The sequence below is a fragment of the Pavona decussata genome, unplaced genomic scaffold, assembly GCF_977016875.1.
Source record: "Pavona decussata unplaced genomic scaffold, jaPavDecu1.1 SCAFFOLD_119, whole genome shotgun sequence".
Taxonomy (NCBI): Eukaryota; Metazoa; Cnidaria; class Anthozoa; order Scleractinia; family Agariciidae; genus Pavona; species Pavona decussata.
The window spans coordinates 663370-690517 of NW_028145533.1; the positions used below are offsets into that span (position 1 = coordinate 663370).

At 39.3% G+C, this 27148-nt stretch overlaps 1 protein-coding gene across 1 annotated transcript in view; it reads left to right on the top strand.

Annotated features, from left to right (window-relative positions):
* Positions 1 to 27148, top strand: part of LOC146469757 (unconventional myosin-VIIa-like) — a 57118-nt gene that overhangs the window by 25969 nt on the left and 4001 nt on the right. The window contains exons 25-51 of the mRNA XM_085122910.1: positions 5357 to 5431; positions 5580 to 5648; positions 6475 to 6609; positions 7322 to 7408; positions 7954 to 8037; positions 9288 to 9380; positions 9964 to 10227; positions 11007 to 11135; positions 11282 to 11455; positions 11953 to 12180; positions 12795 to 12968; positions 13139 to 13383; positions 15158 to 15327; positions 16108 to 16295; positions 19694 to 19912; positions 20827 to 20905; positions 21113 to 21204; positions 21706 to 21767; positions 21856 to 21915; positions 22787 to 22937; positions 23810 to 23863; positions 23967 to 24081; positions 24197 to 24283; positions 24805 to 24911; positions 25928 to 26046; positions 26674 to 26740; positions 26829 to 26945. Coding sequence (XP_084979036.1) covers positions 5357 to 5431; positions 5580 to 5648; positions 6475 to 6609; positions 7322 to 7408; positions 7954 to 8037; positions 9288 to 9380; positions 9964 to 10227; positions 11007 to 11135; positions 11282 to 11455; positions 11953 to 12180; positions 12795 to 12968; positions 13139 to 13383; positions 15158 to 15327; positions 16108 to 16295; positions 19694 to 19912; positions 20827 to 20905; positions 21113 to 21204; positions 21706 to 21767; positions 21856 to 21915; positions 22787 to 22937; positions 23810 to 23863; positions 23967 to 24081; positions 24197 to 24283; positions 24805 to 24911; positions 25928 to 26046; positions 26674 to 26740; positions 26829 to 26945 — 3444 coding nt within the window. The remainder of the gene's footprint in view (positions 1 to 5356; positions 5432 to 5579; positions 5649 to 6474; positions 6610 to 7321; positions 7409 to 7953; positions 8038 to 9287; positions 9381 to 9963; positions 10228 to 11006; positions 11136 to 11281; positions 11456 to 11952; positions 12181 to 12794; positions 12969 to 13138; positions 13384 to 15157; positions 15328 to 16107; positions 16296 to 19693; positions 19913 to 20826; positions 20906 to 21112; positions 21205 to 21705; positions 21768 to 21855; positions 21916 to 22786; positions 22938 to 23809; positions 23864 to 23966; positions 24082 to 24196; positions 24284 to 24804; positions 24912 to 25927; positions 26047 to 26673; positions 26741 to 26828; positions 26946 to 27148) is intronic.

Here is a 27148-nt window from a genome sequence, read left to right on the forward strand (position 1 = left end):
AGCCTTTGGAAAAACATTTAATTTTTGCCATAGTTTTAGCAACCTAACCAAGTCTTAGACGTTTTAATTTTATTCAGAAATCCAATGGTGTTGAAATAGTGTACTTTAGAAAAGGACAGAAGTTCGCTAAATCCTTAAACTTAGGCGCATCTAATAGCATAAATCCATAAAACGGTAACTGAACCCTCTATCACCATCATCATCATTATCATCTTCATTTCTGGTCATTTTTACTTTCAGTAATATTTTAAGTACAATGGCTACCAATATAGTTAAGTTATCTTTGATTTGAATCGCTTTTGTTTTTCAAATAAACGGAAAATAACAGTATTCGTCTACAGGCCTGCGACGTTATTTTGGTGGGCTATTCCCATATCTGATCCCGTTGGCTTTAGCTTTTAAAAATACCATTGTTTTGTATCACGTTGTATAGTAAAAACAGATCATGTCTGAGCATGCAGCAATTTTCTGCAGAAAATATTTTGACACGCGTTTAAAAATGTGCACAGCTTGCTAGGGGTGCGTTTTTTTTGGGAGAATCTGAAAACCGATTTCTGATCTCAGATCACTCGGATCATGCCGCATCAAAGGAACCGATGAATCCACTCTGGACAAGGATTCGTCGGTTCCTTTGATGCGGCATGATCCGAATGATCTGAGATCACAAATCCGTTTTCGGATTCTCCCAAAAAAACAACGCATCCTAGATTCAGTAACGAAAAAACAGCACCATAGATGGAGACCGTCTCCTTCGTGGGTATGAGGTTACTAGATCAACGCTTGTAGAATGTCATCCACAAACTAAAACGTGTAACCCCCCCCCCCCCCCCTCAATCTTTTCTTACTTTTTTTATTTTTTATTTTATTTGCCAATGCTAACATTTACAACAATATAAAACTCAAATCAAGAAAGTAAGTACTAGCAGTAGGTGTTTTATAGTAATTGGTATCAGTATGGAAAAACTAGCCACACTTATCAGTAATGTTAATCGCAAAGTGAAATGTTCAAATCATCGTAGCAATGTATTTGGGAATAACAAACGGCTCAGTTTGCAAGGCCTTAATCGCCCCATAAATTTTGACGTAAAAGAAAACTACAGTTTTCTTTGGCGAAATGCCATCTCAAACTTTCGCAACACCGGAAAACAAAAATTTCTTTTGTTTTCTGAGGGGCAAATGTTAAGTCCGAAAAAAAGGCTAGCTAGCCTTTTTAGAAAGCCAGGAGAATAAGGCCATGTTCACACTTGGTTCTCAAGCACGGTGCCCGAGTACGATTCTCGCTTGGCACTTATGTGAACGCACCCTTTGAAGAAGTCAAGACATTGTATTCCGGTTCCCTGTGCGCACGCGTTTGGAGTTTGTGTCCGGGGCCCAGGCACAAGTGCTAAGGCACCAAGTGTGAACGTAATATGACATTCGTTTCTCTAAAAGCGTTTCTGCGATTTTTTGTTAGGTAAATAATCCAAATTGACCAAATTGTGTTAGCTTACACAATTTTACAAGCAAAAAATCCATAAAACGATCTGGGAATAAGTATTTTGCCTCAATGTTTCTCGCTGGGCGTGCCTGTGTAATCATCAGCAGCTTTCGCTAAACGGTCACGATTCAAGATTTCATCCAAACAAAAGGGGTGCTGATTAGTCGCTGATTCTCTTTTCATGTGAATGGTCACGATCGAGCCTTATCTCTATCAAATCGGCGGTGATGCGCCTCGCTTCACTTGCCTCGACCTTCTCTTTGCCTTGTTGCTAAACAAAGAGAGTTACTTCCAAAGCTTTCAAAATTCATAACCGCATTACGTGACTAGCGTTTAACTTCAGAGGAACAGATAGGAAAATGGTGCCCAGATTGTACTGCTGTAGGAATGTTAAGCCGACACTTCTACTGTCATGTTTTACTGTAGAAACAATGAGTGAAATATGATAGTCTGAACTTGCGCCGGATGGAGCATTTCTACTCGAGGCCGGTCGCATTTACCCAGACGCAGTTATTTTGACCACATCAACGCAAGGATGTATTTTCCAAGCCCACCATCGAGTCCCGAGCAACAAATTGAATCCCCCGAGTACATGGATATCGAGGGATTTGAGGGGTTCTTTCACGAAACAACAGAACGACGAATGGTTGAATTCGCGGAGTTTATTCTCGACTCGGATGATTTTGATACGATTAACGGAAAACTGGATAGCGTCTCAGAAGATGGCGACAGCGAAATGCAAGACGATAGCGAAGATGAGGAATTGTTGTTACTCCAAGAAATTTTAAGTTTTAAGGTAGGGACGAACGGCTTTTGCAGATATAACAAGGGTTTTGCAGTTCTTCAGTGTGTGAATTGAAGTGAAGCGAACACTACCGCAGCTGTTTCACACAAAGTGAATTTCAGAAATAGGTATTATTAGTTTTTGTTTTCTAGCACAAATGATTTTCTTTCACATTTAATCGAGCATATGTTATTTTACTGAAACAACACTTATAGCCGTGTTACATCGTTCCATTCCTCGAATTTCCGCCAGCGCGCAATTTCACTTTTTGGTTATTTAGAGATCTTTGTTTACGCAAGTTAATACTCTCGCGTGACCCCTGAGTCCTCTACATTACAGACGGAACAAACGTACTGTGTTCATCTATTCTAAAATTCTGTCATGTTTCTTGAGATGACTCGATAAGTAACACGTTCGACGTCGTTATTGGGTTATTTCAATGTTTTGTGAAGTTTATTTGTGTGCGTCTTGAATGGAAAGTCTCGCGTGACTTGTCCCGTATGGGCCGTAACATTCATTGTTGTTAATTGATAATCGATTGAATCTTGTGTATGTTTTTAAAATGAGTACATTGCTACTTCATTTTATTCCCGCTTGTAGAGCATGTAGTCCTCTGGCTGCATTATAATGTTTTGTAGCTTTTACTTTCAGTCATAAAATTTAATATAATTCAGTGTGAGAATGTTTGTTTCTCGTGGCATTTTAAACACACTTTTCAGACAATAACAAACCTTGATTGATATTGTTACAAACAACGGAAACAAAAGCTCTAGCGACTGTTTAACAATGTTTACACACTTTTTATCTGTTGGTAACATGTATGTAATTTATGTTGTTTGTATTTGTCTTCGAGCTTCATATTCGATTGCATTGAAAATTGTCTTTGTATTCGCTATTTTTGCGAGTGCTAATAGCTTTAGTTAGCAGATGACAACTTTTTACTGACGTCGATTGAACACGCAAATTATGTGTGTTTGATCCGGCGATCAATATCACGAATTCATTTGACGTGCGATAAATACACTTGAAAATGTATTTATTTTTTCAGGCTCGTTTTCTTTTAAAGCTGCGTCGTTGCAGAATTACTGCAAATAAAAGTAGCTAGTGTATAAAATGTGCACCGCAGCTTGTCAATCGTTGCCGCAGAAATTTCGCCATGAAAGTCTATTTTCCCATATAACAAAACATATCATCGGTTGATTACCTTTAACGAACGTGGTCTTATTTGAAATCACTTAGCAGCTGTTTCTCCTGTTGTTGTACTACAACACGGTATGGTCTAAGATAGGAGGTGGGCGGCAGGAAGACTTCACCTCAAAACTTTTAATACTTAATCATCATCATCATCATCATCATCATCATCATCATCATCATCCAAACTTTATTTCAATGTCGAATGTGTTTAGTTAGTGACAAGCCAATTGTGGACACTAAACTTAATTAGTAAAATTAAAATTACTAAAACTGTCAAAATAATATTAAAATCAGAAGGCTACGTAACAACAACAACAACATTTTATTGAAAATTAGAAATATAACTAGTTATATTACTTTCCCCCCTGCAAATAGCTTATGAACTAATCGAGACGGGAAGATCTGAGGACATATTACAAGTACAAACTTTATCTATATATAGATTGACTAAATAACAGTGAAGACACCGCTATACTGTGAATATGATAAACTAACATAAAACCAAGCAAATACATTAAAATTACGAAGAGAAGCTGACCTAAAGTCTTAAATAACTTAGTAAGACGATAGACTTCGACTTAATCATCTTCTGACCGCAAGCAATTTAGTAATAATTCCTTTATCTTTTTGCGAAAGGACGAACGTTTGAGTAGTTTAATCGAATGAGGAATAGAGTTTCAAATTTGGGCACCGATTCTCGAGAAAAAGGCATACATTTTATCGGTTGTAGAAAACTTAACATAGAACCAGTCGCTAGAGACAGATCTTGTTCTATAGTTATGAATCTGCCCTTTTTTTAACAAACTTATTGAGTATACCAACTCGTGCTGACTGTCTGTTGATATCATCTAAAAAATAGGCTAGGTAGGGAAAGGCAATTCGATTTGAGAAAGAAGGGGACGGTATGTTTGTTAGACTTCCTGAAGTAAATAAGACGTAAGGCCCGTTTTTGTAGAGTTACGAGCTTTCTTTGAAATGTCAAGGCACAGTTTCCCCAACCACAAATACCATAAGTTAAGTGAAACTGCAATAGTAAAACTGTATAAAATCAGATATAAATCTACATAAATTGGTAGGATGGTAAACTAAAATTTGCCCGGCTAATGTCACAATAGTTGCTACATACTACATGCATACTGCTCGACTTCGTTGACCAATCAGGTCAATAACCAGAGACATTTATGCCGTCTACTGACGTTCCATAATGTACTTGAATCTTATGATGACTTCCACTCAGGTTGTCGAAACGTCAGTCAATGTCGCCTCAAACAGTCCTTATCAGGATTACATTTACCTGGATATTCATAGCTTACATACTACATATGTACCAAAGTTGTTTAGTTTCCTTATAGCTTTTTTAAAATGTCTTTAGACCAGGTAAGGTCTTGGTGTTCTTGTTCAGTCTTGTCCAGTCACTCAACTTTGGTTTGACAGCAACTGCAACTGGAAGCTTCCCCCAATTCGTATTATTGACTTAAGTATTGACTAAAGCTTGGCAGGTTGGACTGCAATTTGATTTGAAGTATTAGTTTGACAGTAAAGAGCTGTCAACCTCTTGTCAAAATTAACAAAGTTCAGAAAACCGTGTTCAGAGCTTACGAAAATCAGGTATTCCTATGGTTTAGCATCCCCCAAACCAGGAGAAAAAAGTTCAATTTCTTTAATTTTTACACCGTCAATGTATTGTCCATTGTAAAGTCTTAAATGAAAAGCTGGAATATCTTGAGATCCCTTTTGTTACCAAAACCCTTAAAATCTGCCAGGGGGTCTCGATAGGTGCTCATAAGCTAATTTCTATAATAAAACCTGACAGCTACGCACACAGAAAACACAACGAAGACTGTAATGAAAACAAACAGCGTTTTGTTTTGATCTGAAACTAAGTATCTTTATTTCCTCAGGTTGACGAAATGTTTGGTTTTCTACCGGAAGAGAAGACACCAGCTTCTGCCATCTCCGCCCCGACTGCATTTAAGGTAAGTATACTGGGACATCCTTTACCCTCCCCCCCCCCCCCCCTCCCCTCTTCCATGAACCTTACGACCACTTTATGACCCTGATGCCGTCATTTTCATGCGTAATATCAGATTTATTTAAATGTTTAAATGTCCTTTGGTCTTTCAGGACTTGGAACCTGCCCCAGACGTTGAGTTCAATGTAGAGGAGACGTCTGTAGTGTCCAGGGCTCCAGAGGTGAGTGCCGAGTGCTCATCAAGGCAATTTTGCGCACGTGCAGAAAAATTTTGTTGTACTCATTAACCCCTTTGGCTTTTGACGTTCTCGTTGCCCTCGCCCTCGTGTTTGCGTAAGGTCCTTTGTTACAGACATTGAGAAAGAGCAAGAAAATCCTCTTCTTTTCCTTGGATACAATTTTTTTTGTAAAGGTTGCAGAGAGAGACGCGAATTTCGATAGTCAAGGCTAATTGAAGGGGAAGTATCATGGGGTTTTTGTTAAAAATGATGAAATAAAACCTTCAATCAGCTGCCAAATAATTCTAGAATAACGAGAGGAAAGAAATCAACTCAATTCTTCAAAAAGCAACTCGTGATCTGTTCTAGCGCATTTTGGAAACAAAAGTGCGAAAACTTGAAAAACATTAGCCTATCATTTTTCAAGTTTTAATCCATACCTACCTTCTCTGTCTCTGGCCAGAGGCACTAATCGACAGTTTTATTGCACGGGGGTAATAGTTTTTAACAAACTTGACAATTATTTCGTTGTTTCTGCTGACAGACAAAACATTTTTGGGTTTTGAAATGACAGTAAATTTGCGTGATACTTCCCCTTTAAAGGCGGCCAATTTTTTTTTTCTGTTGAAGTAGTGCAGGGTGAAATTTGGCCTGATTCAAAAAGCTGTAGCACTTCCACGGATTTTTTAAGTAAATCGGACCGACTTTCGTCTGTTCACTCATTTCCTTTGTCAAACTAGGCCAAATCGGCCGGTTAATCGATTCGTGTAAATTAGCCCAGTTTACTTTACAAGCTACAGTTTCTAAATATATTATTCTTTGTCTGCAGCCCGAGGAGGATGTTTCGCAGTTCAAGTTCTCCAAGTTCGCAGCCACGTATTTTCAGGGCGGTGCCACACCCTTGTACATCAGACGACCACTCAAACAGTCGCTACTACCGCTGGCCAGTGAAGCCGACAGCATGGTAAGCTAAAAAGGGCGGTGTGAGCTCATTTTCCGAAATAGTCAAATATTTTATTTATTATAATGCTTGTAATGAGATGCATGAACTGTATGATAGGCATCACGAAGTGTCCCCTGACCTTAATTCTTACTAAAACACTCAAACACGAATAATTCTGTCAAACATGAAATCATACGAAAATGACAAGAAGGTCTGTCTTATATGAGGAACTCAAATTCAGGGTTCGGTGCATTTGTGGACGTAAGTAGAGAGAAAAGTGAACAAAATTGCTGGCTGACAGTTACTTCTGTACAGATACTCGACAAAGCAAAAGGGGAAGTTTTCGAAAAGGGTTTACGTCTTGAGAGTTTTAGGAAGATCCACATTTCTTTGGATTTTGTTTGACAAACTTTTGACAGGTACTGCACAAGTTTTGCGCGTTTGAACGTTGTGAAAGTAAGCTCATGAATCGGAGTGTTATGAGTTTAACAGCTGATTGTTTATAAACTAAAGAAAAAGATTGCCACTGAAACGTAATTTTTCTGAGCTTCCCTGAGACTATAACATTTCTTATAGCAGTTTATTCAAGTCTTCGCTTGCAGCCTATATACGGAGACTGATTTCCCCTGATTAGGATTTCGAACTGCTAGGCCACTTGGTCACACGTTAACGTCAGGGAAGATAACTTCCTCACATGCTATTCTTAGCTTTGCTCATGAAAATTTCTTTGCAGGCTGCACTGGCTGTGTGGATAACGATTCTGAGATTCATGGGAGACTTGCCAGAACCTAAGTACATCACGTCACAACCGGACGTCAAGGTAAGATATTAACGATTCTATAAGGGAGTTAGTTTCTAAAGCAATTTGGCCACCGTAACATTTATTAACGATTGTAGTCTTCAATGTGGACACATTTCTGTTGGCCAATCCTCATTTTGCGTTGGATTAAAAAAACATTTTCAGGTCACACTCCTAAAATAACTCCTCGAAAATTTTCCGTGATGAAACCGTTCTAATGTAACAGTATTGTATCATCATCATCATCATCATCATTTATTTGCTTTACTAAAAAAAAGAAGTCATTCAATTTACAAGTCAAGGTAATGGCGAGGAGACCTCAAGACACCACCAGGCTTATAAGAGAGGCCACCTCGGCTGTCATTAGCTCTTCTTGTAAATATTGCCCTTGCTACCCTGTCTTTGTCATATGCTAAGCTAGGGGGAGCCGGGACCTTATAAGCCCCCGGCCTCAAATTCAGGCTTCTCCGTCACCAAACCTACTTTGTATGCGTAGGCTGTAACATTTAGTTATGTGTGAAACAAATGAAATGTTTCGAAATCTTTTGATTATTTATGTTTAACAGGATAGTTCCGTGATGAGCAAGATATATGACACGATTGGAAGGAAAAACAAGGAAAAAGGAAATGACTCAATGCAGGATTTTGGGGTGCGTCTAACTTATTAATGCTTTAATAATTATAACATATGCACTTGCAAAAAAAGATAACAACATACAGCACGAATGGTCAGACTTTAGAATTTCATTTGCAGACTCAAAAACTTAGAACCACCTTACATCTGAGTAGAATAAACGGTCTATTTGAATGTTCATCCGCAGACCCAAAAGTGAGAACGACCTTTTACAAAACACTCGGCTGTACAACACCGCAAGAAAGTCCTGCTCAATCGCTCACTTTTATTTCATTTCACTTTAGGATTACTTTTTATCTATGGGCTTAGACGTTACAACCTCCCTGTACAGCGTATCAAACACCACCACGAGGATGTATCCTCAGCAGTTTCCATCTGAATAGTCGCACTTGAGGATTTCATCCACAGACCTAAATATCAACAAACTTGTACTAAAGAAATAAAAAACGCGCCGAGTACATTGTTTAGTTATATTAGCACGCGGGAATTTTTAAGAACACGAGAGCACTTCTCGAGTGTTCTTAAAAATTCCCAAGTGCTTATATAACTCAACAATGTACGAGGAACAAGTTTTTTATTTCTTTTCTAAAATATAACAATCGCAACTCCTCAGACAAGTGCGAATTTTAATAAATCAGCATCAAGTTTCTCCTTACACGAGATAACGCGTAATTCAATAGCGCGCGCTCTTGCCGATCACGACACGATCACGACAGGGCACGCGACAGCGCGCGCAATCAAGTAAAAAGTAAAATTGTTTTAGTTTTTCGTCACATCGAAAGCAAGTTCAAGAAGTTAACTCCAAGTCAAGTTTAAGTTTTAAGGTGTTGAGAGACAAGTTGAAGTTAATTAAAAGTCTGGAAACCTCAGTAGAAGAGACTGTTTTTTGCGAATCGCTGGAGTGACAGCGCATTCTGTCTCTGAATTTCTCAGATTTTTCAGAGGCTAAAAATTTGACGTGTGCTCCGTGCATATGTACAATTATAATGCACGCACCATGCGTATGCTTCGTGCATTGCGGAGTTATAAACAACTCAGTTTGACCAATCACAGTGCTGGCTTGACCCTGGCTATTTTATAAAGCATAATAAACAGCACCACAGGAACGTACTGCTCAGTAGCTTTCACTTGAATGGTCACACTTTAGGATTTCATCCACAGACCTGCATATGAACCACCGTGTACAGCATAATAAACAGTACCACCGAACATTCTGCTTAAGAGGTTTCACGTTTGTGATCGTTTCCTCCTTGTCTCACGTTTCAGGGCTCCAGCAATGCGATGAGTAAAGAAAGAAGAGAAACTTTACGAAAAAAAATTGTCTCATTAACACTGAAGAAGAAGTCAAAGATTACTAAGGTGGGTCGCGTTGTTGTCTCAAACAAGTCGGAATTCTAAGTAATTGTTACAATTTTCAGTTTACTATGACGCGAGCGAAGTTACTTGAATAGATTTCCAAGAGAACTTCATGTGAGAGCTAGGACGTATGACTTTTATTAAGACTTATGTTATCATTTCAGCCAACCACTGCTATGACGGACACGTAGCACTTGTCGAAAATTCTAAAGTGAAATTCTCACGTTGACTTGAAAGAACAAGTCGATTCATTTTATCATTTACTCTCAAGTTCAAATTTCTCCTTGTAATATCAATGCTTATTCGATCCCTGAGGTCGTGAGAGTTAAGGATATGATCACCCAAGATGTTCTGTTCTTCCCAGTACATTAATTAGAAACGTATGACAATGGCGTCATGACGACTCCGAAACGTTGTTCAGTTTTATCGTTTGTTTTCACTTGTTTATGTATGGGGACAAGATATGAGAATTTGTTATTTGATATTAGGGGTAATAGTGAAGGTTATGGGCCATTTCTGATCCAACATTGCAACGAACAACGTAAAACAACAACAACAACTGAAGTCACTTTTTTCTGTCTTTTAGGATGTCACAGCCAAATTAAAGGAAGCAGAAGAGTGCGGGGCCTTTTCTGAAGGATACGGGCCTCTCTCCGCTCAAGATCGACCCACCAACAACTTAGAAAAACTCCACTTCATCATCGGTCATGGCATATTAAGACCTGACCTTAGAGATGAGATATATTGTCAGATATGCAAGCAGTTGACTCAAAATGCCTCCAAGACAAGCCATGCTCGCGGATGGATCCTCATGTCGCTTTGTCTTGGTTGTTTTGCACCATCTGAGAAGGTTAGCTTTTGCTATTTTCTTTCATAAAGAGAGAAGAGAGAAAAGGTAAAAGCTATGAAAGGACATAAAGATATAATATAATTATAACAGGGATATATTGCCCAGAAGGACAAGGAGCAGTGATAAACTTAGACTCCCGTCTGTCAAATTAGAATGTACGAAAGAGCCTTTTTTACCATGGCTGCGTAATTTTTAATCAGAATTTTTAATCAGATTTAGATTTTTAGTTTTTTACTTTATATGACATTTTATAGCTATTTTTATTTGTACTATCAATTTCCTCCTTTCACGAAAATAAGGTAGCCTCAAACTGACAGAAACTTTGGTCTCATCACCAACGATTTTAACTGGAGCGACAACAATCTCCACTATTAGTTTGGGAGGCAGTGAAAAGTCATTTGACTACAGAAACCTATTCCACGCCATTTTCAAATTGTAGACAAGGACACTGATCCTCTCTCCACCCACCCATCCCCGTCTCCTGTCGATGCCGGAGCTTTACAAAACAACTTGTGTGGGTAAAAATCGTAGCAAACTCAACACTGAAATCAGGAGGGGAGGGAGACCGGATGAGAGGGGAAAATAAGTAACCTCCCAGGGGCTTATGTGGGACAGTGGGGTAAAAGAACCATTAAGGATGTAGCATCCTCTGGCTGTGACTAGCCATTGGACAATAGCTTCCGCTAGTGGTACCTTGTCAAGCTTAAATTCAGGATTGTCTGCTGTCTGTCTGTCTGTTTTAATCTTGTTTCTTTTCTTGTCGTGTTATCGCTCCTTAGTTTGTCAAGTATCTCAAGTGTTTCATTGGTGACGGTCCCCCCGGATATGCACCATACTGTGAGGAGAGGCTGAGGCGAACCCAGCAGAATGGATGTCGGCACCAGCCTCCCAGCTGGCTCGAGTTACAGGTACGCTGACTGAATGGTTTAAAGGTTTTCTTACCCGAATTAGATCCCAGTGAGAATAAACGCCGGCCTCATGGGTTGGTAGGGCTGTAAAAGCCGTTACTTGTGTTTTTCGTTTCGTCGCATGTTGACTGACGTGATTATTTCAGGCTACGAAGTCCAAGAAGCCTCTAACGTTGCCAATAACATTCATGGATGGAACAACGAAGACTCTCTTGGCCGACTCTGCTACAACAGCTAAAGAACTGTGCAGTCAGCTGGCGGACAAGATCTCATTAACAGACCAATTTGGGTTCTCGCTTTATATCGCTCTCTTTGACAAGGTACGTAACAGGTTTTTACGTCGAATTTATAGTTTGTCACCTAATCTTTCAATTTCGTATTGCGTGACGTGCCGAAAAAACGTCCATTTAGCTATAGGAGGCTGCGTGACGAGCAATCTGCACTACTTCTACTTCCTCTAATGAGCGTTCATGCTGAGGACATGTCATCTTGTTATGACTCGAAAGTTCCAAGAGTTGTTTGTTGAAAGGTCAAAATCAAAAAGCTGCAGTAAATTGACACGCTATTTCTGATAGCAGTTATGAAGACCTTACCTCCGGGATTGTAGGGGAGTAGCAAATACCTAGGGAGATGGGTGTTCGCGAAACTGAGTTACCTAAGGAGTTAAATGATTTGCCTGTAGGAAAACAGAAGGAAGAGGGAGCAAGATTTCCTGTGATCCTGCTTTATCCCCTGTAATCTGCCATGAAATTCTATTTTCGTCGAGCATCTACCGTCCTGTGCTTTCCAACTGGTCATCTTTTATTGGTTTCTCTAGGTTTCCAGTCTCGGTAGTGGAAGTGATCACGTGATGGACGCCATCTCCCAGTGTGAACAATACGCCAAAGAAAAAGGGGCCACAGAGATGAATGCACCATGGAGGTTGTTCTTCAGGAAAGAGATATTCTCTCCATGGCACGATCCCACTATAGATCAAATAGGTACCAACCTCATCTACCAACAGGTTGTCAGGGGAGTCAAGTTTGGGGAATATCGCTGTGATAAGGTAAGATAAAGGCACTTTCTACTGGCAAAGAGCGTATGCAGTTTTCAAATTATTGTTGGCAAAGTCTGGCCTAAAGACAGGCAAACTCATGGTTGCACACAACAAATAACATAGAATTTATAAATCCCAGTTCGAACCTTCCCTTGATGGCGTTTTTGTGTTGAAGAATTTTTGTGAACTTTTCACAATTTTTCACGATAAACGTTCCTAAACCTTGGAACTCTGCAATTGACTTAAATATCCCGCAATGGTGGATGAGATTTACCACACTAAGTGAAAATTTGCGCATCACCGATTCGACTAACTTTGACAAGTGGGTGTTTGCCAGCATAAAATAAGTTTTCAAGAGAGTTAGCGAAAATAGGGACTTGTTGTTACTTTTCCGTCGTATTCTGTCCTTAAAATTTCCTCATTTTGTGTTGGACCCCCCCCCCCCCCCCCTGACTAATTTCTGTATTGGACTTCCACAAGACAAATACGTTAATCAGTTAATAAAGTTTAACATTCGTTATTGCGAATAGTAATATTGTACCGTGTATAAATAGAGTTTTGTTGTTGTTGTTGGTTGTGTTAGGCTGTACAATAACCCTTTTGTTTTGTCATTTTTCTTCAAGGAGGAGGACTTATCAGAGGTGGCGGCTAAACAATACTATGTAGAATACGGAAAGGAAATGGTACCAGACCGCCTCATGAACCTACTTCCTTCTTACCTCCCTGAGAGTCAACTTCAGGGGGGTAGGCCGGGCCAGGAGAAATGGGCACATCTGATCATAAACAGCCACAAGAAGGTTTGAAATTTCAAAATAAAGAAAAAAATAATAATTTTTGAATCCTAGAGTGGACGTTGAGTTGACTTTAATCTCCGAGGTTTTAAGTAGCGTTTCTGATTCAAGCTTTTGGATTCCTAAACATCCTTGGTCATTCAAATGAAGCCTATTGGTTGTTTGTCTCCTCATAGGGCTATTACACAGTCGAGAAAATCAGTCCTCAGAAAGTCAAAGAAGACGTTGTTAACTACGCCCGCTACAAGTGGCCGCTGTTGTTCTCCAGGTTCTACGAAGCGTATCAATTCTCAGGACCCTCTCTGCCAAAGAACGACGTGATAGTGGCGGTGAACTGGACCGGGGTTTATGTCGTCGATGACCAAGAACACGTGCTGCTGGACCTTCAGTTCCCTGAGATAACTACTGTTACAAGCATCAGGTAAATATCTTCAGCAACACCGCTAAGGTCCGGTTATTTAAGGACGGTGCCTACTAAGGTAGTTTATGACTATGCGGGAAAAGAAGATCTCAGCGAGAGCTATTAGAGTTCAAAAAGAAATTTGGGTAACTACGCATTTTTTAGAGATAATTAAGCAACAATAATTCTAAAAAGCGCTAAAATACAAAGCAATGTATGGCATGTTTTCCCAAATTGAAGCTTAATTATCTCTGCGTGGTCACCCCTAATTTTCTTTTCAGATTCCAATAACCTGCTTTTCACGCGAAGTTATAAACTGTGCAAAAATATCTCTGTTTTAGTAGGGACCGCCGTTAAGAAACCCGACTTTCTCGGACCATCTGGAGATGCGCAGAATGTATGCGTAGTAGCAGAAGAAGGCTTTTGACGCAACTATTGTTGCTCTTTATTGGAAATTTTCTCGCGCGTGGCTGGGACTTCAGATCCCACGTGTAAACTGGCTTCAATTTTAGCGCCAAGTTGTTGTAATTCTTTTTTTCTGAGAAGTCCCGCCAATATATATCAGGTTTCAAACATGTTCAAACCTCCTGTGACATCGCGGTGATAAAACGCGTTGAAACTGCTGCTAGTTTACACACTTGAGCGCAAAAAAAAAAATCGAAAATCGCTCGTGTAATCAGGCCTCAGGGTTGCCTTTGATTGACCAGTGTAGACTCTGGTTTCGTTGAACCCTGTCTAACCCTTTGTCTCAATACCCCACCCACACCCCCAATGTCTTTCTATTTTTTATGTCTCGTCTCTCCTCTATGTTTTCACGCATATTGTTTCTCAGACCGTTTCTGATTTTGTCAGTTTATCTGCGACGATTGGTAAATGGAAACACATGCTTTAGAGTGGCATGGTGAAACCAGCTGTTATGAACAAACGCAGAACCAAAGAAACCTCACTTTCGACCTCCAAACACCAACTAGGTTATGAGTAGTCCGTACTTTCGTTCAGCAACAGAAGCGAGCTAGCGAGTTCTCATATATAAAAAACGCTATAGACCTTTTTCATAAAGTCGATAAAATATTCTTTTATTTTTATGAAAATAAGCCTAACTAGCCTCAAAATGGGCCATTTCCGAGTTGCTTCGAACCTCATTGTAAAAGCGAGGCTAAGTGCAAAGTTTTTATTATGAAGATTAGTTTTCGTTCATATGCAAACAAAACATGAAAAGCTTTGCACTTAGCCTCGCTTTCTTAATGAGGTTCACAGCAACTCGGAAATGGTCTATTCAATAGAAATTGAACCCTAAAATGAGGTTCGTAGGGCTAATTAACGTATACTGAAAAGAATAATAAATCGCCGCCATTTTTGAAAAAGGTATATTACTAATATGACAGTAATTAAGGACGGTGCCTACTAATACCGAAGTTTTTTTTGTCCAGTTTATGACTATGCGGTAAAAGCAGAACTTAGCAAGGCCTATTGGAATCCAAAAAGAAAATTGGGGGTAACCATGCATTTTTCAGAGATAACTAAGCAGTAATATCTCTAAAAACCGCCAAAATGTAAAGCAATGTATGGGATTTTTTCCTAAATTGAAGCTTAATTGTCTCTGAAAAATGCATGGTTACCCCCAATTTTCTTATGATATACCAAAACCATTTGCTAAGTAAACTGGGCAAAAATATTCCTGTATTAGTTGGCACCACCCATAGGAAACCCGAGTATCTCGAGATGCGCAGAACTTATGCGCAGTAGCAATAGTAGCCACCGTAAATTGTATATATGGTATATTGTTTTTTGTCAGAACCACCAAAACGGACAGCTCCAGTTTTACACTGACTACCGTGAAAGGAGATGAATATACTTTCACATCGGCGAATTCTGATGACATCCAGGAACTAGTGCAGTTCTTCCTTGAAGGATTAAGGAAAAGGTCCAAATACGTCGTGGCAATGGTGGACTATCAAAGTCCAGGTAAATATTTTGTAGGTGTCAATGTATATATCCATTCCCCTAAAGGACCATGCCTCCTATTATGGTATTATTGCTATGATTATTACTAATTGGTAATAGGACTTCGTGTCGTACAATTCAGGGGTAATCAGGCGCGTAACTTCAAAATTTGAAATAACTCGCCCGATTACTCCCTGAATTTTACTCCACTCAGTCCTATTACCATTACTAATTCCGAAGTATTTTTGCAGCGTTTATGACTGTGCGGGAAAAGCCGATCTAAGCAAGGGCTATTGAAATCCAATAAGAGAAAATTGGGGGTAACCACGCATTTTTCAGAGATAATTAATTCTAAAAAGCATTAAAATGAAATAGGTACGCATTGCGTGCGTGTTTGTTTACGGACACTCACTCACTCTTTCATGCCTGTCGAAATTGAGGCTTAATTATCTCTGAAAAATGCACTGTTACCCCCAATTTTTTTTGGATATCAGTAGCCCATACTAAGATCCGCTTTTTCCCGCATAGCTATAAACTTAGGAGGCACTGCCCTTAAAGCTGTGCTAGTTGCTTTCAGCTGAAGAGTGTGTGGCTAAAAGTTTTACATGTGAACGTTCAAATGAAAGTTATTGAACTGTTGTTCCCCATTGTACTGTCTGTAATACTGTACAAGGTCGTTTCTCACCTCCAAGTCTTCAGTGTGAACATTCAAATGAGAGCTAACCTGATTTGAGTGTGCCATCAACTCACAATTACAAAGGTATAAATAGAACAGCGGTTAATGTTAAGTTTTATTTTCAGCTGAGAGTTCATCCTTCCTGAGTTTCAAGAAAGGTGACCTGATAATCCTTGAGAATGACACTGGAGAAACAGTACAAAACTCGGGGTGGTGTTTTGGCACCTGTGAGAGGACTGACAAGAAAGGAGACTTCCCTGCAGAATGTGTCTATGTATTACCCACAATCAATAAACCAACAGCGGACACTTTGGTATGTTAACTACTAGCTACACATCATGAAGGTTGCTATGAGGATTCTGTCAGCTTAAGGGAACGCAGTGTTTGAACATCTTAGAAATGAATCATAAATTTCCCAATCCAGAAACTGGGATTGTTGAATCGGTTGGGAAGACGGATAGACATCGTGCCGACGAATAAGTGCATTTTTGGCATTTTCTTGGGGTTTTTAGTAGCTCTTGTTAAATAGTTTTCACCTAAAATACCAATACAACTGACTGCCGGGAAATGCACATTCATCGGCGCAATTTTCATCTATCTACACAAACGATTCCTTAATCCCTCACTCGCAGCTGTCTCTCCTTAGTTTTTGTAGAAGGGAAGTTTAGTTTCTGTTTACAAATTGTCTCGAGGTGTCTCGCTCTTGGCCTCCCTGTTCTTTTCTAGATTACTAATTATTACTTCTTTAGGGCGTTTTTCTTTCTTCCTTTTGGCGAAATTTCACAGTTTTGGTAGTCTTTCTTCAGTTCCCTGGAGAAATTAATTCTGTAGTTGTCTTCCCTTCGAGAAATGTTGACCCTCCAGCTCAAGGATCGAAGTTGATCTCTACAATCTTAACCTGGCATCTTTGAATCACTTATGTTTTATTATTAAAGTGCCCCTAATCCTTCAATTTGTTTTCTTTTGGTAGATTTCCATATCTTTCAAGAACTCATTTTCGAAAAATATTTTTGAGAAATATTGAATCCTTTTTTTTCTACGAGCGCTAGAAGTGAAGGCTGTCTTGTCGATATTTTCACCCATCGTTCGCATTAGTCCCCCACTCGGCCAAATATGAAGCGTGACGTAAGAAAAGGACATCGTGCAAAAATATCCGAAGATTCGCGGTAATGCTTTAATTGTAAACAGAGAAAATGGTTGAAAAATGTGTGGTTTTTGGATGCAGCAACTCTCGAAATGTAGAGAAAGGAATCAGCATGCATAAGATTCCTTCTGAATCCTTCTGGTGTCCTTTTCTTACGTCACAGCTAAGAAAGTGTCAAATATCGAACGCTTCTCATTGGCTCGTTCTTAATGAGCCCACGAGACAAAAATTTGTCCAGCGGGGCTTAAAGCGCGCAAAAATTTAAAAATTTCAGTAACTTTTAGCGCTCGTAAACTAAAAAGGATTCAATATTTCTAAAAAATTCTTTCGAAAATGAGATCTTCACAGATATGGAAATCTACCAAAAGAAAACAAATTGAAGGGTTAGGGGCACTTTAAGTTGGTGTTTTTCTACCTGAAATCTCAATGAACTACATGTAGTCTTTTGATGTGTTTGTTTCCTAAAGGTCAAGTAATATGGGCAACATTTTCTTGCAATTTGTCGCGCAACAATGTTGCATTGCAAGTTGCACTTGTTTGTTGCCCGTATCACACACCACCGCGCGCAACAAATTTTCAGGTGGCAAAAAATAGAAACAGCGTCTACTTTCTGCGACATGAAAAATTTGTTTCGCGTGGAGGTGGTAATACGGGCACCAAACTATCCCAACTTGCTATGCAGCATTGTTTCGCGACAAGTTGCAAGAAAATTACTTGGCCTTAAAGGGGAAGTATCATGGGTTTTTTTATATCTTTTGTTAAAAATGATGAAATAAGGCCTTCAATCAGCTGCTAAATAATTATAGAATGACGAGAGGAAAGAAATCAACTCAATTCTTGAAAGGAACAACTCGTGATCTGTTCTAGCGCATTTTGGAAACAAAAATGCGAGAACTTGAAAAACATTAGCGTAACATTTTTCAAGTTTCAATCCATACCGGTTTGCTCTGTCTCTGGCCAGAGGCACTAATCGACAGTTTTATTGCACTGGGGGGATAATTTATAACAAACTTGACTATTATTTCGTTGTTTCTGCTGACAGACAAACATTTTCAGGTTTTCAAATGACAGCAAATTTGTGTGATACTTCCGCTTTAAGTAAACTAAGGCTGGATCAAAAGCTCAAAATTCGTGCCAATCGTGGCCGCTCTTAACGACCCTCGCTGTTTTTCTAAGACGTCTGTTATTTATTATTTACAAGAATTGTTCCAAAAACAAGTAGACTTTTTCAATTCCAAGCTCTGTCATTTAGCAGCGGTAGACCTTGTTATTTTTGCAAACTGCCAATTAAAACTATTTGTAAAGGCAACTGTTTTCTTGTGTTTGCCTATTTATAACTTCATTCGTGCAAACACTACTGTGTTTTTGAAGTCAACTTCTGCACCTTACACTTGTTTTAGCGTTTTGTTTTGTTTTCATTATTGTAATTATTATTTTTATTTCTCGAATTCCGTAAATCAAATTTCGTGACACTTGGAATGTGGACTGTTACGTACATTTCTGCTTCAGACTTAACAAATTGGGAAAATTATCTGTAAAAGTTTTAATTATGTTAAATGCAACTCAACGAAAAGCAATTTCAGTAATACGTCACTGCTATTACAAGGTCTTTTGGAGTTTACCAATTCAAAGGCAAAATCGTACAAGAAAACTGAAGTATTATCACCAAAATGAAGGTTAACAAAACATTTCAGTGTTGCTCAGAATAATTGCCTTGCAAAGCTAAAGGGCGTTCCAATATAGACAGCTGCGTTTCTAAATTTAGCGACGTTCACAATTTTCGCCATAAATGATTCATTACGTCGCCTCACAAGTGGGAAAAAACAGAACCTCCCGTTGTGCGAGATATGTTTCGGACAAGAAATTGAAATGGTGATAGATTTCGAAATGTTGTTCTTGCAAGTATGAAGACGATTGGTTTCCGAAGTGAAAATCTGTTAACGCAATCTGAACAAATTAAGACAAGGATGTTTTATAGATATCCTTTTTCACGTCGAAAGTACACACTACACTATAAGTCTCGCGTAAGTTAAATTCTTATACAATATATTATTTTTATTCATAGCATATTTATATTTGACAGCTTCTGGTTCGTCATCAAAGTTACTTTCACAATTAATGTTACAAATAGTTACTGTTTCGAAAGTCAATTGTTTTTACGCCTATAAATATGTTAAGGGAAACCCGTTTTTGCAATATTGTGACCCATTCCTCTTTTAATGCCAGACTTAGATAGATTTAATATTGTTTTGAGTTTGATATTTGATTTGATGGGTAGACTCCTAAATTGTAATTATCCTTGTGAAAGCTATAGTGATAAGTACAGTCTTCTGGTGCTATTTATTATTCTGTATAAGCCGGTTCGAGTCTGTGAGTGAAATTCTTAATTATGACCGTTCAAATAAAAGCTTTTCTTGTGCTGTAAAAGGTGGTTCTGACTTTGAAGTCTGTAGGGGCATCCTGAAGTAGGATCATTCAAATCATAGTTCGAGTTGCAATTCTGTTTTGCTGTTTTTATCCTTAGTATTTCAGACGTGTTCATCTTTTTGTTTCGCTTAATTTGGCAGGCGTTGTTCAATGACCAATCTTCGGTGAGCTCAGAGAAGATAATCGCGACAACTCAAACAGCTATTTACCAAGAGGAAGTTGAAGACTTTGAGAAGCCTCATACTTTGATGGAATATTCGATCGACCACTTCCTACCGCCTCCGAAGCGAACTCTTAGCAAAGCGCTTCAATCTCAAGTTAAGAGACGGGATAAATACGTGCTGTGGTCTTTCACCAAGGTAAACAGTTTGCAATAGTTGTTGTGTTGTCTTTATCCTTGTTGGTGTTGTTAGTGTTCTTGTTCCCTGTTGTCATTGTTAAAGGTGAAAGATAAGAACTTACTGCGTTTTTAAGCCTTCGGTAACCAGCTTGCACACTTTGCTTTGTTATAAGGGACATTCAGATTTGAATATGCCTACTAGTAAGACTTTTTTAAAGCTTTTCAAATCTAGTTTGCGTGGTCTGGGTAACCGCTTGTCACAGCAATCTTGTTTCTAGGGTCTCCTTGTCTGCTGGTAAACAACGGAAAGGAGCGAGAGGTCCGGGGATGTCACTGATTTGAAATTTGAAAGTGATGTTCGAGCTCAATCTCGTACTCATACTCTGGTCTGATCTGTCGTTGCTGTTCCCGTTATCCAATTGTTATTATTTACCTTGTTGTTTCTCTGTTGCTGCTGTTATTGTTGTTGTTTATTTTGCTGTCACTGCTTTCGTGGCTTTTGTTGTCTCTGTTGTTGTTGTTGTCTTTATTCTTTTGTTGTGGTTGTTGTGCCGTGGCTGTTATGTTGTTATTGTTTTTGTAGTTGTTTGTGTTTTCTTCATGCTGTTGTTGTCGCTGCCGTTATATTTGCTCCCGTTTTTCTTGTTGTTCCTTCACTCTGCTTATAGTTTATTGAGTACTGACTGAAGCGACTGTTTAAATAAATGCAAGCAAATTGAAAGACGGTGAATTTGATCAATCAAAGTAATATGTAAACCTAGAGCTCTCTCTGCCTTTCATCTTGAACCATCCGTTTCGAAAAAGGTTACGTCACCGAAACAAATTGATTGTGAGGGCCTGGGAGAAAGCCGTACAGAGATTAAGTAAGACCTTGCTCATACATGTTTGATTTCAAGCGGTGCGGACCTTATTTTTGATATTGTTCTCTTACAGGATCCAATCAAACAACCTTTGCTTAAGCGACTTGCAGGACAAGAGGAGCTCGCTCAGATGGCCACACAAACTTTCCTAGATATCCTTTTTCATCACAAGTACCTCAATGCCATTTTTATTATGTAATGTCTGTGTTCCGTTCTTGCGAAGGGATCTTTGTGATCTTTATTTACTTCATACTCTTTTAAGCTGCCTCCCCCATTAAGGCGCCTCCAGCCCCCAGCCCTAAGTTAAGACGTCTTACAACTATATTTTTTTCAATGTATTTTACCTTGACTTCTTTTACCTATCATGAAATACATGGGCGATTATCCATCCAAGCGATTTCGCCAGACAACCGACCTCACAGACGCCATTTTTGAACCAGCGCTTCTTTATGTAAGTTCTCTTTCCTTGTCTTGCACTGACTGACTGACTGACTGACTGACTGACTGACTGACTGACTGACTGACTGACTGACTGACTGACTGACTGACTGATGGCTGGTTGGTTCCTCACTGACTGGCTGACTGACTGTATTTGTTTTTTTGTTGTTGTTTTTTTATCAACTGAGTTAATAAGGTAATTTGACTGTCGTAAAAAGATTCAAGAGCTGACGTCTGTCGAAGGGTTAACGCTCGAACCGTCCCCTCTTGGATCTCTTTGCAGGAGTCAAATTACCTTGTCAACAATATATTCGTCTTCCCCCTTCCACAGACGCAACACCACAGTTCCTATAGAAACTAACCCCCTTATCTGGCTGGTTAACTAACAAACTGACTGTCTGTCTGTCTGTCTGTCTGTCTGTCTGTCGAACTTGGCGTGAGGGTATTAGGCTGTTGAACGGAATCTGGAGTTACTTATCATTTTCTATTGAAAACTTCCTTTGCAATCCTTTAGGAACCTTTGCGAGACGAGGTGTACTGCCAACTAATCAAACAGATCACCGAAAACCGTCTACCGTAAGTAATTATGTGCTTATTTATATTACTTGGCTTAACTCTATTTTGCCCATGTACTTTACTCTTTTGCACTGCTATTGCTTTACAGTTCGAGTGAAGAGAAAGGATGGGAATTACTCTGGCTTTGTACCGGAATCTTTGCATGCAGGTCAGTTTTAACTATCGCGATATGTCGTTTTATTTTTCAACACAATGTCAATATGTAACAGTGTTCAACATGGTCATGGCGCGCTTAATATTCGTCTTCTATACACAAAAGAAATTTAGCAGTTATTCCACGAGCGTGCGTTGGATATGAGATGATAGATAGCCAATGAGGCGATATCCCCGCTATTCCGCACGATAATTGTTAAACATAAACAGTAATCTTTTTTTCCCGCGAAAATACGGAGGCACATTTTCACGGGGTTTTAATCAGTTCCGAAAAGCGAACAGTTTTTCTCGAGCCTCGCGCTCGGAAAACTGTTCGCTCTTCGGGACTGATAGCGTCCAAGGAAACTGAATTTTCGTGATAACTCTTAAGGACGTTGCCTCCTTACACAGAAGTATTTTAGTACAGTTTATGACTATGCGGAAAAAGCAGATCTTGGTATGGGCAACTGGAATCCAGAATGAAACTTAGGGGTAGCGGGGCATCTTTTAGAGATAATTAAAAAGCAGTGAAATACAAAGCAATGTATGGCTTTTTTCCCCGAAATTTAAGCTTAATTATCTCTGAAAAATACATAGTCACGCCCAATTTTCGTTTTGGATACCGAGAGCACTTGCTGAGTTCTGCTTTCTCCGCATAGTTTTAAACCGCGCAAAAATATCCCTGTAGTAGTACGCACCACTCAGCCCGAGTATCTCGAGATGCGCAGAATGTATGCGCAGTAATAAAAGTAGGCGCCATCCTTAAAGCCAATTAAAGGTTAAGTAATATATCAAACACGAGGAAGAGTGTTTCATCCGATTTACAAACAGTTTCCTTCTTTTCTTCCATACTGCAATAATTGACTTCTGTATCGTTGCTTACATAGTTCTTTGCTGATGAGAGACGTGAATCAAGTGTTCCGCTCGTGCACCGGTAAACAGCCACTTGCGCATGACTGTCTCTCCAGACTGCAGAAAACCATACGAGTTGGTCAGCGGAAATACCCACCGCACATAGTCGAGGTTGAGGCGATACAGGTATTCTGTCTCATTGGTTACGTACCTCATATGAGCTCACATTGAGTAGTCCAGCTACTTATACAACCGCTCCTTCACCGGCTGTAGGCCACTCCATTGGCTTCACCGGTGAACAACACCTGAACTACATACATACATATATACTTTATTCGTTCCAAGAGGGCTTTTCAGAATAAAGGTACAAATAACGTTACGAAAGGGGATTACGGTTATCAGACGACATGCCTCATCTGACTCGATGCCCCTTCCCTCATTTTGTCGTCGGAAGCGCAACTTTTTTACGTGTCCTTAACATGTAGTTAACAAAGTTGACAAAAGTAGTAAACTAATTGGGGACGCCCATCTAAAAGTCTATTTGAAAACGATGACATTAAAAAGCAAAGTAACCTTTTTAGATCTACCCGCTTTACATCCAGTGAAACTGGTGGATAAATCAATCAAATTTCATGTGCTTTGTCATCCAAGACTGCATCCAAGTGAATTAAGAACCACTAGGGCCGAGTTGTTCAAAGCCCGATTAAGGTTATCCTGGGTTAACGTGAACTTTGGTTTTAGTTTAATTAATAAGCAATAAGGATGCTTCCAAAAGATTTTTGCCCCTTAGACTTAGAATTTCCTTTACCATTATCATTATCTTTTAATCGGAGATTATTAAGTTAGCACTATTCGACTTTCCAACAACTGGGCCCAGAATACGAGAATGCTAACATTCTCTGTGATAGTAAGACTTATTAAATGCCGTAGTTCCTATGGATCTTATTTCTTGCATCCGTGTTATGGCTATTCAACCGCTCTCTTACAATTTTTCTATGTATTTTTTTTTTCCCGACATAATCTTACTGTGAGCCATAACTGAGCGATTTCTTTTTCAGCACAAAACGACGCAGATATACCACAAAGTGTACTTTCCAGATGACAGTGATCAGGTAATTCTACGTTCAATATCTTACCGTGTTTGATAACTCCGCGGATTAAGAATTTTCATTAGTTTATGTGATACGAATAATTCCAATTTTCTGTTCTTTCCAGGCTTTCGAAGTAGATTCCAGTACCCGCGCCAAGGAATTCTGTGCTGTGGTTGCGCAGCGCCTGGGACTGAAGTCTTCTGAGGGATTCAGTTTGTTCGTTAAAATTACTGATAAAGGTACTCTCAACTGAACAGTACTGTCGTGTTTGTTGTTGTTGTTTTTATGCTTTGCTTTCATTTGGTGCTGTTTATTTTGCAGAATAAACTAACCGACCTGATCTTTTTCTTCCAGTTATCAGCGTTCCTGAAGGCGACTTCTTCTTTGATTTTGTCAGACATTTAACGGAATGGCTCAAGAAGGCCAGGCCCACTCGTGATGGTAAGCTTTCTGGTCTCACGGGCTTTAAGAAAAGGCAGTGGTTGCTTTCATATGCTTTGTGGTTTTAATCGCAAGTGGTTTGTTTCTTTCTTTTTTCTTTGTTCGTTCTTATGGTTTGTCTTTGTTTTGTTTGTTTGTTTGTTTGCTTGTTGGTTAGTTGGTTGGTTGGCAAGTTTTAGCTAGCGCCGGCGATTAAATCCATCTGTGGCGCAGGCTAGTACGTTTTTGCTCTTTATTCGTTTGTTAAATGTTCCTTCCGCCTGTGCTTCATTTGTTCATTTGGTTGGTGTTTATGTCCGTTTGTTTGTTTGTGTATTTCAAGTTTTCCTTTCGTTTGTTTGTTTATTTCATTATTTATTTGTTTGTGTTCCTTCGTTCGTTCGTTCATTTGTGTCCCTTCCTTCCTTCCTTCGTTTGTCTTCTCGCAGTGATGGCGCTGATACTGTAAAAGGCCAAAAGCGGAGACATCCAGCCTGCTGTTGATCTTCCCAAGGTTAATCTCTTTCTTCTTTACTTTAAAGGTCAGCTGCCGAATTTGACGTACCAGGTTTTCTTTATGAAGAAATTGTGGTCAACCACAGTAGTTGGAAAAGATGTAGCTGCAGACACAATATTTCACTTTCATCAGGTACGTTGTTGTCCTAAAAAAAAAGTTTCAGGTGAATTGGTTCCGGATGTCACAAATTCAAACACAAAACAAAGACCGCACTCAGCAGTCTCCACATTCCTCACTTGAAAGACTTGAAACTTTTTTAGTAAATCGTAAAATGATTAAGTAAACCATGAGACTATGAGGTAAGAGAGCGAATCCCTATGCCCCATGGTAATTATTTTCAATCTTTTTTTAGTTCGCGCCATGCTATTTAGGGAAATTTTAATCCGCCATTGAGTTTGAAACTAAATGACGTCACTCTAACTGGGCAATAAGATGTCGACATTAAAATAGCAACGCAAACAAAAATAGATTGAAAAAAATTTTCATAGGAAGAGGGGCATGTATGGGGGATTCGCTCTCTTACCTCAGAGTCTCTTGAGTAAACTCATAGACTCGCAAGAATCTCAGCATTTTTTAGCTCCGCTCAAACCTCATCTTAAAGGGGCGGTGTCATTTATTTTTAGTGGCACTTTGAATACCCAAAAACTTTGTATCTGTTGAAAAATCAAAATAATAGTCCAGTTTTCTCAATAGTAGCCCTTGCTAGTGCACAGAAAGTGATATCAATCATATTTGGCTGCGGATGGCTAGGATGGAAGTTGAAGCTCTTCCTTGTATTTTGGTGAAATCACTAAAAGCTGATTGCAATTTATTCTTTTTCGGAGAAATCATTTCACATTTTTCTCCCGATACTCTAAGAGTAGTTTCATGGTAGAGAAGAGAGAATAGGTTCTTTGTCGAATATTTGAGCAGTTTTGAGCAACACACAGCAAATTATCCGTGACAGTGCCCGTTCAAAACGAACTTTTCTCATTTTTAATTTTTTTTTTTCCTTTAACCGCAGATAAGTTCATTCTGCTGTGAGAACCTATAGGTTGAAGTTTTTCAGACCCAGTCAATCAAGTGAAGCTTGTACTAAAAGAGTGCAAGTCCAGTTTGATCGGTACATCAGGTTTTGTGTTGTAATGCTGAATCTCTTGTGTTTTCAGGAATTACCAAAGTATCTGCGAGGATATCACAAGTGCACAAAGGAGGAAGGCAGCCAGCTAGCGGCCTTGATTTACAGAGTGCGATTCGGCGAGGACAAAAAAGAATTCCCGAGTATACCGTAAGAATTGCATCCGCTGTCTGTAACTAGGATCTTGATGGCCATAAGTGCGTGGGAGGGGAAGGAAGGGGAGGAGGTGTTTGTGTGGGTTTAGGGGGGGGGGGGGGGAAACGTGGTTTACAAACCAACAATTAGTCAAAGAAACCTTAGAACAAACCAAACCCAAAGCATTGTGTTGGACAATCAAACGAGCAAAATTCTGCTTTAACTATTATTTCTTAATCCTATGCAGCTTGAGGACCTTCCGTAGAAAACTCTGTAGGAGCTTGGCCATTAAACTAGGTTCATGCGTTATTCTCTTTTTCCGAGTAGGCTTGTGTCACTTACTGAATAAGTTCCTCATTTATTCACCGGGTTTGAAACCTAACATCACATTTCCTTAACAAATAATGTGCTGTCACGTGATATGACATACTGTGCCCACTTTGCGGACTTTACACCCCCCTCTTCTCGTTGCCGTAGCCTCAGTGGTCTTGAAGTCAAGATTTGCCCCCCACCAGCACACAACAAAAAGCCCAGGCTGAATAGGGTTGACGCCTTTTTGTTGAGAAAAATATCGCTGGGTTTGTCAAGATTTCCCTTTCGATTGGTTGACGTGATTTATTTGTAAATCTGTTTGATTGACAGCAAAATGTTGCGCGACCTGATTCCGGCTGACCTAATAAAGGAACAGTCTCCTGATGACTGGAAGAGGGTAAGCTATGCTTGTTCAATGTATCTGCGTTTACTAGAGAAAAGGTTCTCTGTCTTTTTATTTATATATAGTTTTCTTTTCTTTTCAGGCCATAGTTGCAGCCTTCAATAAACATGCTGGCAAATCAAAGAACGACGCGAAGATTTCTTTCCTTAAGATCATTTACAGATGGCCGACATTCGGTTCAGCTTTCTTTGAAGTCAAGGTAACAGATACTCCGTCATTTCTACCTATTTACAAAGGAGGCCTATAACCGACACTGAAAATCATTGCTGCTTAGGAAGCTTTTTCTTTTTCAAGCTAGGCGTGCGTTTCTCAACTGGAATTCTCTGGCCCGAAAAAATCTTTTAGTACGCGCACAATGTTCGTTGCCTCAAATTTGATTTTTACATAATTTTGAAAATAAAA